At 34.6% G+C, this 14373-nt stretch overlaps 1 protein-coding gene across 2 annotated transcripts; it reads right to left on the bottom strand.

The window, feature by feature from the left end:
* Positions 1-253: 253 nt before the first annotated feature.
* LOC25482317 (rust resistance kinase Lr10) lies at positions 254-12689 on the bottom strand. 2 transcript variants are annotated; one of them, XM_024775481.2, is made up of 4 exons: positions 11834-12689; positions 6939-6971; positions 3747-3770; positions 254-1813 (listed from the first exon to the last, which is right to left on the bottom strand). In XM_024775481.2, exons 1-4 carry the CDS (start codon positions 12627-12629, stop codon positions 531-533), a joined length of 2136 nt encoding a protein of 711 aa, XP_024631249.2. In that variant the 5' UTR covers positions 12630-12689; the 3' UTR covers positions 254-530. The 2 variants fall into 2 exon arrangements, with proteins under 2 accessions (XP_024631249.2, XP_024631250.2); XM_024775482.2 differs by lacking the exon at positions 3747-3770.
* Between the last annotated feature and the right edge of the window lie 1684 nt (positions 12690-14373).

Raw genomic sequence — 14373 nt, 5'->3', positions numbered from 1 at the left:
AACTTTGTATTTGGAATGATAAATTTTGAACTTTAAAAAGTTGAATGTATAATATCCGACACAAATTTTATATATTTGGTTCACTTATAACGTGTGCCATTAGAAAACATATTATCATACGAGAGCAAGCAGAAAAAGGAGCAACTCCCAATAGCATGAAGAATAAGGTAAGCACCTTACTTCTAAACCACTAATTTGAATATGAAGAGTTTTGTTGAAGAATATTTTGATCAAGATAGCTCAATAACTACTATTAACTGTAAACGAGAAAACCAATGACTTCAAATAAAATATGGTGAAATCTATTACACTCAACAACTTTTGTTTATATTGTCTGTTGAACCAATTTTTCGCAAGAGACACTTAATAATAATGTGATGAAGAACTTCACTTCACACATGTCTATCAAGTTTGATTATTGAGTAGGTGATTCCACTAGCTTCTTTGAACAGACATTTGTGAACTCTACTTTCTACAAAGATAACGGAGCCTTCTTTGAACTGACAAAGTAGAAGTAGAAGTGGAACTGATTAAGCAGAATTCATCAATAGAGACTTTGTTGCATCTTCGTCATCGATTAAACTAGTAGAGCCATCATTTTCAGATTCAATTTCATTAGAGTTGACGTCAAGGTCTTCCTGAATCATTTCATTTGGATACAAAGAGGGCTTTGGAGGCATTTCAATATTTTCAATATTTCCTTCAAGCATCTCTATCACTTTGTTCATTGAAGGACGATCACATGGTTTCAATTGTATACACCATAATGCAATTATGAACATCTTCTTCACATTATTATTTTCCTCGTATGTAATTTCATCTATTTCTATCTCCTTGTCTTCAATCAATTGATTATAAATCCAAATGGGAAAGAAAATTTGACTTGAACGATCGGCATGTGGATTTAAATTTCTTTTCTTACTTGCCATTTCCATCAAAAGCATTCCAAAGCTATATACATCGGCCTTGTAGGATACTCCTCCAATATTTTTGTAGAACAATTCAGGAGCCATGTATCCAATTGTTCCTCTAGCTGCAGTTAAAGTGACAATGCTAATGTCATTTGGATAAAGCTTTGCCAGACCAAAGTCTGAAACTTTGGGAATAAAGTTCTCATCAAGAAGGATGTTATGGGGCTTGATATCAAAATGCAAGATTTGCATGTCACATCCTTCATGCAAATAAGCAATTCCACGAGCCACTCCAAGAGATATCTCATACATTTTCTTGCAAGTTAGATCAATAACATCATCTTTAGAGGAAATGTATTTATCAAGAGAGCCGTTGGGCATGAATTCATAAACAAGTGCACGTTTTGATCTCTCAAAACAAAAACCAATAAGTCTAACCACATTTGCATGGTGTATTCTTCCTATGGTTGCAACTTCATTAATAAAGTCTTGCCCATTACCCTTAGAGTTACCCAACATCTTTATGGCCACAAATGGACCACTAATTAAATTTCCTTTATAAACACAACCGAACCCTCCTTCACCTAACTTGACCTTAAAACTTCTAGTCATCTTCTTTATATCTTTGTATGAATACCTGATTGGCATCATGGTACTTCCACGAAGAAAAACTTCAATATTTTCGTAAATTGAGGCATGTTTTCTTCGACATGTATATATCAATAGCACAAAGAAAACTACAAGGCCCGTCGTAAATCTCATTACCAATGATGGCAAGATATACCTTCCACTTATTCTTCCTAATTTAATGGCAATTTTGGAATCAGAAACTTTGTTGGATAAATCAAATTCTCCACCTGCTAATTCTGAACTTTTTGTCACGCCGACTATTTGGAGTAGTCCTGTACAAGTTATACCACGAAAAAAAAAAAAAGAACTTGTAATAACATTATTATCTGACTTAACTTCAAACCTCTTTATAACTAACTTTATACAGTACGTCTCATTTTTTTATCTATTTTCTTTTTATGCTTTTTTCTACATATTTAGTTTTGTAGGTGCCCCCGCCCACCGTTGAAGTACAAGCTTCCACTACCAGAGTATCTCCTCTTCTGTACTGGTATGTCGTAGCAAGAACACTGCAGCCACGTCATCATTAGCTCAGTTTCCGAACAGATCAGTTACCAAGTTTTCAAAAGTGTGCAGGACTGATAAGTGCCAGAAAGTAGTTAATTTCATGTTACATTTAAGGCAGTTTTGTTACTTGTCTTACAAGTTAGTTAGGGAAAAGTCGAGAAAAAGATGAACAATTGCCCTACTATGCTTTTTATATCTTACTCTATCCATTTGTGCAGGAATTGAATGTCAAGACACTAAGAAAGAAAGAAAAACAAGGATTTGTGAAAAACGTCAACTTGCCATGGCAAGTGAATTACTCGCGAGGCGAGCATGAAGGCGAGTAGAGGCAGAGAGTACCAGAAGCAACTCGCCACCAACCTGCCATGGTGAGTTCAAGGCGAGCTAACTTGCCATGGCGAGCAAAATTACTCGCGAGGCGAGTTAAGGCGGCCTAATCCTTCAAAGCTGACGTGGCAGAAACCCACTGGGAAAGAAAGCTCAACTCGCGAGGCGAGCAGATTACTTGCCATGGCGAGTTCAATCAGAACAGACATAGTTTAAAAGGCCATTCACTCGTTTCAGATGGAATGATCATAAAATATGCCACTTTAGGAAGAGAGAAAACAGGGGAAACACAAAGAGATCATTAACGATTCACAAGATCATTGAGACATCATGGCTTGCTTCCATTCCATCTCTTCTTTTCTCCTTATAAGGTTACCATGACAATGAGTAGCTAGACTCTTTTTGTTGGGATTAAATGTAATCAACTCTATTAGTATGTATTCCCTTTGGTTTGGATGTTGTATGATTCTAAATTATCTTATGATGTTGATGTTATTCTTGATTTTCCTTTTAATCCTATGGATTTGAATTGTTATTAAAAAATACCTTTTGAATCTAGTTTAGAATAATCTTCTATCAATGCATTGGTTCTAGACATGGAACTTAGGTTTGATAATCACTTTGAATATTGGAACTTAAAGTTTTCGTATCATTGTATAATTTGGGAAATCAACTATACAACGATGCAATCGACTATTGGATCGTTTAATAGTTTGGGAAATCGACAATTAGACGACTCAATAGAAATCACGACATCGTTTGGACACGAATGATGTTGTTGAGCAATATGTGATAATATCAATTGATAATTAGAATCCGCAACACTAATCCGAGAATACGTATACGTAGGTTGATGAAGTTTAATCTCAGCATAATCATTTCCCTGTTAACTCTCAAATCTTTTATAATTTCATAGTTTTCTAGTTTATGAACCAAAACTTATTACCACTCAATTACTCAGAACGATATAGATTGTTGAACGACTTAGAATATCGCATCAGTCCCTGTGGAGACGATAACATAAATACTTACTTTTGATACTACATCAAAATGGCGCCATTGACGGGGACTGACGTTTAGATATTTGAAGCATCGCAACAATTTTTATTGTTTTGAGCATTTGTATATAATCGGTAAATATTTTTCTCTATTGTATAGTTTGTTTGCACTAACCCCACTTTGATATTTACGTGTTAAATTCGCTAGCAGTCTTTCACCCCATTCTTCAGATTATGAGATTCATATAGAGTAACAAAAATAATATAGTTGGTGTAAAAATATAAATAATAATGTACAACCAACATAATAATATAAAAGAGTTTAAAAAAGAAAAAACATTGCCTTTGTTAGAAGAAAAAGATAAATTATTACCTTTAACAATGCCAAGTATAACATCTGCAATAAATTATATTCAATATAAAAAATAGGAAGAGATAACATAACAACAAAAAGAACATCATAACAACAATATAAATGTAAATTATATTCATTTTTCAACTTTTTTTTGTCAACTGTCCCCAATTTGTGAATGCACGTTTAGTGGAAATAATTCACGATTTATAACAATTAGGGAAACTTACCAAAAACTCTTCGGCTAACATATAAAATCGGAGGGAGTACAAGAACGAAAATAGATATACATAAGGTATACGGTAGGACTTTCCCGTAACAATGATTGATGGTTCTCTTAGGTTTTGTTTGTGAGTTGTGAGAGGAAGGGAAATGGATTAGAAGAGAAAAAGGGAAGAAATAGATGATATTAAGAGGACTAAGGTTTTGGGGGTTCATTTTTCTTCATACTACAAAATTATTTTCTTTGTGGAAATTAAAAAATTGTGTTGAAGGATGTTTTGGAGGGTTTTGGAGGGTTCGCATAAATTCTTCAAATTAATCTATGTAGTTATAATATTCTTAAAATTTAAAATATATTAATCATAAGTGTGAATTTATCATTCCCTAAAAAATCACTCTTTCAAAAATAATATAAGAAAGATTTTAGCATTTTCTCCTGTATTTTCAACCCTGATCCAAAGTCTGCTCTTCCCCTCCCCTCCAAACTCCCAAACAAAACCCTGGTCTCAGTTTCCAATGTCTGCGCTTGTAACCAATGAGTTGTACATCAAGGTGCACACACAACCAAAATTTAAAGTGTTTGGTTATATATGTTTTTCGTCCTTACAAAATAACGTGTTTTTAAGTTTAATCCCTATAAAATTTTAATGATATCATTATAGTGGAACGGATAGCTGCTCTCTCCCCCATAGTAGGTCATCATTAGACTGAACTGCATAAACAGATTCTTGTGTTCTCCTTCATCCTTTGTATCTTGTTGTTTAATTTTTGCTTGAATTTCATTGTCATCCACTTGATTTGATTACTTTGTTTATTTGCTCCACACATCAAGTTTTATTGGTGTGACTTTTGCAATGAATCCACAACAATTTAATCCAATTTTCGGCCGACCCCATGTAGCTGTCTGGCGGTGGTGGTGCGAGGAGACCTCGTCTTTGCACCAACTTCCTCCTCCCTTGGTGATGTTATGTTTGTCTTTTTGTTCTCACGGATCCTTGTCCTAATTCTCTTTGGGTCTGGTCATGTTGTTTCCTACCCAGATCTGCTTCAGATCTAGCGTCGCTACACCATCTTGAAGCATGTCTTCGTCTTCTTCTCTCTGCAATGAAGATTTGTTGCTACTCACGTTGCTTCGGCTACTTCGGTTTGCGTCACTCCACCACTACCGAACCATGGTGGGAGCACGTGAGAGCTTCAGATCCATAGAGTTTCGCTTTGTTTTCCGATGAGGGACAAAAGGGAAAGGTCGAAGTGATTCTTTTGATGGGTTTCAGATCTGTGCAACTTGTTACGTTTACGCGGTTTTGACTTTGTTGTGTGTCATGGTGGGTGGGTGTTTCGGTGGTGTGAGGTTGGGTGGTGGTTCTGTCACCGACCCGTTTAGAGGTGGTGAGGTTGTGGTGATGGTGGTGGTAATGTGGTCGTGGTGATGTGTGCAATGGTGAGGTATGGTGATGTGTGGCAGTGGTGATGCATGATGGTGGTGGTGATGGAAGACCCCTCGTAGTCATTGTGTATTTTGTTATTGTGTGGTGATGGTGTTGTTGTGTGGTGGTGGGGGTTTTCGGTTGAGGTGGTGGTGGTGGTTTTGTGTGGGAGATCGTGGGGCTGTCATGGTGAGGTTTGGATGAGTGGTCGTGCTTGTTTTGGACTCGGAGTTGGTGTTGAAATGGATTGTGGACGGGAGCTTTATAAGGGGTTGATGGGTGTTGTATATGTGAGGAGGAGGGCGTTTGTTGGGGGTGATTTCTTTTGAAGGCAGCCTTTGTTACTTGGGTCCTTGTTTGTCGTCAATAGCTCTTGTATGCGTTTTTTTGGGGGTTGCTAAGGTGTTTATGGTGTTTGGAGGAAGCTAGTCCCGTTAAGCTGAGCCTTTTCCTTTGGGGTCGTTAGTCATACTTTTGCTTCGAGATCGGGAGTTGGTGTCTAGCTGCAATTTTGTTTGCCGTGATTTGGTGTTTCTCTCGTGTATCGGGCGTGAGGGGTGCCCTTCTGATTTGGTCCTAAAGTCTAGTGGGCTGATCACTTTTGATTCGAGATCGGGAGTCAGTTCTTTGGCTTTTTATGGTTTCTTTCGGTGGATCGGAGGTGGATAGGTGGTGGCAGTTGTATGATCCTTCAAATACGAGTTTTTCGGATGTGGCTCAGCTTTGGTTTCAGGACTGGGAGTTTAATTTTGAAGGGTGTTTTTCTTTTGGGGGTGATTAGCGACGATGAGTGGTATTGGATATCGTTTTAACAATGGTTGCTTTTGTGAAGGGGTATGTTTTCAGGGGTGTTTTTAGGGTGTTTATTTTCGGGTGTTCCGCCTATATACGACGCCTTTTGATTGTATTATAAGTTTCACCGGTCTCTGTTCGTCTTGAGCAGAGATCTCGTTGTTTAATAAAATTTGTTGTTTAAAAAAAAGTTATAATATTGTTAAAATAAAAAATATATTAATCTTAAGCATTAATTTATCATTTCCTAAAAAATCACTTTCAAAAAATAAGAAAGATTTTATCATTTTCTCTTATATTTTCAACCTCCAAAGTCTTCTTTTTCCCTCCCCTCCAAACTCCCAAACAAAACTCCAGTCTTCGTTTCCAATGTTTGGACTTGTAACAAATGAGTTGCACATCAATGTGCACACACAAGCAAAATCTAAGGTATATGTTAAAATATATTTTAAGTCCTTACAAAGTATCGAGTTTTTAAGTTTAATCCCTACAAAATTTTAATTAAAATTTTAGTCCTTTATAATATTATATTTTGTTAGAATAATCCTTATTTTAATAATCTTCTACCAAAAAATGAGTATAAAATGGGAATAGGGACAAAATATTAATAAAATTTTAGTAGCGACAAAACATGAAAGTTTGTAATTTTTCAGAGCAAAAGACATATTTAACCTTAAATTATATTATACTCATTTGTGTTGTTGAAAAGAAAAAGGAAAAAAAAAATATTTCTTTCAGAAAAAGTAAAATATATTTAGGGAGAATTTCGTACCTTCAATCAATATGCGCATCTTTGACAAATGTACTAAAAATGGGAAAACACAAACAAACAAAAAGTTAGCCAAAATTATAATAATAGAAACAAAACAAGTCTTAGTGTTAGTAATCAAGGAATCCCAAGGATAAAGATCATAGTGATCAGCTAGAAAGAGAGCATATGTGTATTCATGTGGGAGATACTCATAGTGACTCATGGGAGAGTAAACTAGATTTAACAAAAGATAATGAATGAGTACAATAGTGTTCCTATATATAGAGATTAGTTTGAGTAACTAACTCTAACTAACTTCTAACCAAGCTACTAACTCTAGTTTACCTATCAACTAACTATAGTTGATTATTCATACTCTAATAGTCCCCCTCAAACTCAAAGTGGAGAATTTCACCAATTTGAGTTTGAAATACCATGAAATTACAATGATTATGAAGTAAAAAGGGGGGGTAAAACGAGTAAATGGCAAAAAACTCAGCAAAGGTGATGAAGCCCAGTAATTTGGAGGATGCTCAATTGAAAACATGTGAGAAAACTTGAAACTCTGCTCAAACCTCTCTTACGTGTTTCTGACTTGTTCTTCCTCTTAACACCTTAACAAGCTTATTTCAGAAGCACTTTTGCATTGCAACCAAAAGAGCTTTCTCCAAACACACTAATGAACCAAAGTAACTTGTTGAAAATGAGCTTTTGTAATGATTAAGCAAACATGACATAAAGAAAACACAGCTGAACCAAGACAGCTTTTGCAAAACGCGATTCTGAAGTGCTTTTCCAGCAAACGCGATTCTGAACAGATACAGCTTATACCAAACGCATGCTTCCTAAAAGCGCTTTTCCAAACACAAAATCAAACAAACTTTCCATTACAGAATTCTGCAAACGGGAATTTCTACAGAAATCTATGATGTTGACAGAAACCATGCACCTCCAAAAATGGAATCAAGAAACGGCTTTTCCAAAAAAGTGCTTAGTATAAAAGATTTTGCATTTTGTGTTCTTGATCTTCCAGAAGCTTAGATTTATAATATGTGTTGAATCGAACAGAAACAAAGCTTTCCTTTCCTCTATCCCAAGGTATCCACCACAAGCGAAAATGGATTCGTCGGAGATCAGTGAGAAAGGAGAACAGCGAACACGAGAAAACGCTTCCGCCAGGGTCAAAATCAACAATGGATTCATCATGTAACTGAAAAAATCGAACCTGATTGCTGACGGCGGAAACGATTGATTCAGTATGTGTTCCGACGAACAACCACGAAGCCAAAGGCTTCACGACTGCGACGCCGTAAACAGAGCTCCTCAATCTCACCGGAGTTGCGTGTGTGATGAAATGTTCCGAAGCTTCAGAGAAACCGTAAACAGAGTTGCGAATCTTCAATTCTGGTTCAAGAACCTTCACGTAACCGTTTTCTTCGGAAGCAACAAACACAGAATCGTCAAAATTGACGATGTTCTTGCAAGAATCAACGAATACGCATGAAATCTCACCAATTTTGACGGAGAATCCATCAAATTTTGGTTCGATTGAAGGAGTAGAAACCGGAACAATTGGAGAATCAAAACTGCCGAAAAAGATGCAATCGTGAGAGGCTGAAGTTTCAAGAATTGGTGCAGAAACCGCAAGAACTTCATCACTAACAAAATCGTCATCTTCATCGAGTGCTGAATCGGAAGCGGAAGCATCATCATCATCATCCCTAGGGTATCGCTCTGATACCATGTTAGTAATCAAGGAATCTCAAGGATAAAGATCATAGTGATCAGCTAGAAAGAGAGCATATGTGTATTCATGTGGGAGATACCCATAGTGACTCATAGGAGAGTAAATTAGATTTAACAAAAGATAATGAATGAGTACAATAGTGTTCCTATATATAGATATTAATTTGAGTAACTAACTCTAACTAACTTCTAACCAAGCTACTAACTCTAGTTTACTTATCAACTAACTATAGTTGATTATTCATACTCTAATACTTAGGGAAATATTTGTCTCAACGTGTTTTTTTTTTGTTAACCCTCTATTCTCGATAGAAAAAAAAAAAAAAGATTTTGATAATGCCGAGTTAGATCGGTAAATAAGAATTGATCCACCTAAAATTTAACCCCTTATCATTGATGGAGTTTATTAACTACTTGCGTTAAATTGATTGATGTTTCAATGGTTTACTTTGGTGATTTACATCTTTGTTGAATAATGCAATTTATTAGCTAGTTTAATACATGTATGAAGTGTATCAAATTTGTATACATGTTTATTAGCTAGTTTTTTTTGTTACTGTTTATAGCCAGTTTAATATCATGTTTAATCACTGATAAATGAATTTTATTTTCAATTATCTTTAAATAAGTAATAAACTTTTGATTTCATTTGAGTGAATGAAATATGATTTCATTGTCAATCATACAATCCTAAAATAATATACAGGGACACATTTTATAAAAACTACAACATTTCAGAAAACTTTGGAACAAATTTATTGTTTATACATGTAGACATGGCTACGGAACCCGTTGATAGGTGTGCACTATTCTTGATAAAAAACACTCAAACAAATATATATACTTAACATATATACTAACATTTTTGGGAGTAGCTAAAGAAATTATATAGCTAAGAATTGGAGTTTCTTAAAAAAAAAACAGTTGAGAATTATTGATAAAAATGCTTAAATGCAATTTTGACCCTCTATGTTTGTCATAGTTGCAATTTTGGCCCTCTATACAAAAAATCACTTTCCAGTCCCCTCACTTTTCCCCCTTTTGCAACTCGTAGGCCCCCTTTGATTTTGATTTGGTCAACGCCTACGTGGCTCCTCACTTAAGTGAGGTGGATGCCACGTATGTAATTTTTAATTTAAAATTAAATGAAAAAGGCCACATATTTATGAAATTAAATAAATAAAAAATCAGAAAACTCATATTCTTTCAATTTTATGTTTTGATGCAAAAACTTCATTACCCAAATTGTGCACCAATTATTTTAAACTATTCATTCACCAAGAACTTCAAATCAAGAAATATAAACTCAGAAGCATAGTCTCAAAAAACCCTAACAAAGATAAAAAAAAAAGATGTAAATTATTATCAGAAAAAAGGAAAAAAAGAAAATAGAAAAAAGGAAATAGCAGGAGCAGGAGAAGATCTTAATCTTCACCACCAACACAAACAACAACAGCCATGGCTTCGATCCAAGGACAAACAAAATCTGGTGTAAAAGGCTTATTCCATCTTTCTTCATTCACCCACCCGAATTTTTCTTATTAGTAATTTCTTTTAGAGTGTATTATAGCAGCAATTTAGTTGAATAAAAAAAACAAAGAAAAAACAGGTTGCGAGAATTCAAAGAAACACATGAATAAAAAAGAATGACAAAATCACTATATTAGTTCGTAAATGCCAAATAGTGAGTATATTTTAGCAAAGAGAGCATATCCTGAATATGAATTGTTTTGTTTTGTGTATGAAATTAACAAGTGAAGTTGAATTGAAGCTATAAAAATTTCATCTTTGTTTGAAACTTTTCTTTTGAAAAATGCATCATCAATTTTCTTATGTTTGACCATTGTATCACTCTACAAAATGCACAATTCACACGTCAACTACGAACAAAGCACCGACATTTTAACCCATCAAATTAAAAGAGGAAAATTCACGTGACATCAATTGTAATTTCTCACTCCAAGATCAGATTTCCCTAACTGGAAATCCCCACAATCGACCTCTCCGCCATCCACCACTCCCGCGCCTCCATCATAGATCAGCTTCGTTCCGCTGCAAGTTCGGTTGGATCGGATTCTTTAAAGTGATCAACCATGGAGTTGCACCGAAATTGATGTGAAGTGTGATTGATGCTATGAAGAAGTTTCATGTGGACGAGAGAAAGAAGGTGTACGTAGGGAGATTAAGGAATCGATGGTGGTGGATTTTGAAGATATGGTTTTGGGGAAGAACACGTTTCTAGATTTTCATGTCCTCTTTCTTTTCATTTTTTTTTAATTTCTTTTTTCATTTATTTAATTGTGTAAATAATTGGCTGGCTTTTTATTTTATTTTTAATTCGAAAATTACCCATGTGGCATCCATGTCACTTAAGTGAGTGGCCACGTGGGCTTTGACCCAGTCAAAATCAAAGGGGCCTATGAGTTGCAAAACAGAGTGAAGTTAGGGAGTTGAAAAGTATTTTTTTTTAATAGCGGGCCGAAATCGCAACTATGGTAAACATAGGGGGTCAAAAGTGCATTTAAGCCTAATAAAAAACTTGACTGACTTTTAAGTTTGACAACAATACCTAAAATTTTACAAATTTTGTTAAAAATATGGTGTGTAATTTCTTTTGTGTGGTTGTCAAATTTTCAATGTAATTAATATGCCTCAACGTTTTAGACATTCCTCATGATTCAACACTTATTCGTATCCGTAATCTTCATATGCGTTAATTTTGTACTAAAACATGATTTAAACATATTTTGTTTTAAAAAAGAAAATATGTATTTCTTCATGATTAAAAAAGAAAATATGTATTTCCTCATGATTACTGTACTAAACACATGATTTAAACATATTTTGTTTTAAAAAAGAAATACTCCCCCGTCTTACAATATTAGTCGTTTAAGGTTTGTACACGATTATTAAGGAAATGATTAACTGTGTTGATTTCAATGATAAAATTAATAGCATTTACTAAAACACCCTTGTTAATTGTAGTTAGTGGAGTAGTTAAGTTGGATGAAATTCAATAAATAAAGGTATAATAGTGGGAAAAAAATAATAAATACTACATTGATATCGTAAAATGACAATTATTTAAAAAAACAAAAAAAATGTTAAAGAGACAATAATCGTGAGACGGAGGGAGTATTTGTAAGAATGAAAAGATGAAATCTACTTACCACAATTTATTTGAAGTCCCAATGGAGTTATGCAATCATCATTTTGACATACAAGATATCCGGCGTTGTAATCCATGAAGCAGTTTTGATTGTTATTGTCACAATGATCTTCACAACCACGTCTCATCCACGAAAGTTCAAATCCATAGCTTAGAAGTCTATGAATTTCCTTGTACGGAAAAGGTTGTCTTCCCTCGGTGACGATTAAAGCTGGAGCTGATGATATAGTAACAATCTTCACACGGCAACCAACATTTAATTCACCAACACTAAAGTCCCTATCAATTGCATAAACATAGCTGTTATTTGCAGAGTTGATTCTACACGGAGATGTATCCACGTACAGAGGATCGTTCTTCACTTGATTGCTACAGTTCAAGTATATTACGTGCTCAACCAGAGATTGACCGTTACCCAATTCATATGGATCCCCGTGGTAATTATAATCGTAAGAACTTGTGAAATTGGCTGCGGTTAAGAAATAGCGAGGCATGGAGGAGCAATCACCTTCTTGAATTCCAAGATCAACTACTCTCATTGAGTAGTTTCTGTAGTTGATTGATTTCACATAGTATTTACCTGAAAACAAAGTTAACGTTGTGATGTTGTTTTCGCAGGATAACTCATACCTCGGATCACCGCAGTTTGCTGGATCATTCTGAAGTCGAAAAGGATGTTTTATGTTTCTGATTGTGCCACATGATGAGGATGGACAATATGTTTGGTTATTAGTAATAGTAATTGCATAACATCTTTGATGATGATGATCATGAAATAGCAACACAACAACTACCATGAATTTTTGGAGCAAGGATAATGGTTCCACAGAGGAGGAAGAGAATTTTTCTCTGCACTTCATTGATGCTCCAAATTCACTCTCAATGTAGAGCAACCGACTTGTATATCTTAAAAGGGAACATGTATCTAAGGACAAAATTGTCTTTTACTGTGTATAATTTTTTTAGCCGCTATTATAGAATTTTACTCTTAGTTACTAACGAAGAGACGGACACGTTTTATTGGACTAACATTTTAAAATTATAAACATTATTTTTTTTATGAAATTTTGATTTTGATTAAAATTAAAAATATAAATGTTTATTATTTTTTTATTAATGACATCAATAACGATCTTTATTATAGAAAAAGTTCTTTAAGGGTACAACTGAGATAATGAAAAAATAAATATAAATATACTCATCTACTTTGTTATACTTTTTAAATAATAAAAGAAAAAAAAACATTTATATATATATATATATATATATATATATATATATATATATATATATATTGCGTTTCTTACTTTTTTTTAATATATATATTAAGATTTTTTTAATATTGATCTATTTGTTACATGTATTATTTGAATTGAAAATTAAGGACATTTTTGGAAAGAGAAAAAGTCACCCAAAACGAGCTAAAATTGATACCTTGTGGAAGAACACTCTGTGTCGGTTTACAAATGGTGTGTTCTTCCAGATTTTTGACTAAACATGGGCTTTCTCCCCAAGAAGTTTCTACTTCCCCAACAAAATTGATACCTTGTGTCGGGCTTTACCCAATCAGTGGCTTGATCTTTCTCCAATGATGTCATCCACAATGAAGTTTGTCGAGTGTTTGAACTGCGGCGTTAGTCCACCTACCATCTTATTTGTCCACGTCTATTTGTCAAGTACACTTGTTACATACATTCATACATTCATGCATTCATACATTCATATATTCATCCATACACCGCATATCATTCATACATGATTGCATTTTCATATGTCTAAATGTCACCTCGAGTCTTGTTTGGTCGTATCCCTTCAGTTCGGTCCTGGCCCAAATATTTCAAGTGGCAAGTTCTCCATACGAACAGCTTGCAAATACCTTTAAAAAAATGGCATCCCCAATGTGTCTGGTCAAGAGAGGTCACTAAGCAAATATTTCAAGCGGCATGTTCTCCATACAAACAGGTTGAAAATACCTTCAAAAAAGTCTCATCCCAGTGTGTCTGGTCAAGAGATATCACTAAGAAAACATTTCAATCAGCAGGTTCTTCATGCGAACAGCTTGTAAATACATTCAATTTTCTCAAAAGTGTCATCCCAAGTGTGTCTGGTCAAGAGATGTCTCTTTCATTTTACCTTCATACAACTATCAATCCCGATAGTAGGTAATACTTGTCATTTGTCTTCATACAACTATCCATACAGATTGTCAACAATGTGTCTTTCATTTTACCTTCATACAGCTATCGATCCCGATAGTAGGTAATACTTGTCATTTGTCTTCAAACAACTATCAATACTGATAGTAGACAATGTCTCCTTCATTTTACCTTCATACAAATATCAATACCGATAGTAGGTAATACTTGCCATTTGTCTTCATACAGCTATCAATACCGATAGTAGACAATGTCTCCTTCATTTTACCTTCAAACAACTATCGATACTGATAGTAGGTAACACTTGTCATCTGTTTTCATACAGCTATCAATACCGATAGTACATAGTGTCTCCTTCATTTTATCTTCATACAACTATCAATAT

The sequence above is a fragment of the Medicago truncatula genome, chromosome 1, assembly GCF_003473485.1.
Source record: "Medicago truncatula cultivar Jemalong A17 chromosome 1, MtrunA17r5.0-ANR, whole genome shotgun sequence".
Taxonomy (NCBI): Eukaryota; Viridiplantae; Streptophyta; class Magnoliopsida; order Fabales; family Fabaceae; genus Medicago; species Medicago truncatula.
Note: the sequence above shows the minus strand (reverse complement) of the source record. Positions and strands in the feature narration are given on the sequence as shown.

Bases quoted from the DNA above. Each gene is read 5' to 3' on its own strand.
- LOC25482317 (XM_024775481.2), bottom strand. From the start codon at position 12,629: ATGGTAGTTGTTGTGTTGCTATTTCATGATCATCATCATCAAAGATGT. The intron at 3,771-6,938 runs GTACGAAATTCT...AATTTATTGCAG, and splicing joins GATGCGCATATTGATTGAAG to ATGTTATACTTGGCATTGTT. The intron at 1,814-3,746 runs GTAATAATTTAT...TAACTTGTACAG, and splicing joins TATACTTGGCATTGTTAAAG to GACTACTCCAAATAGTCGGC.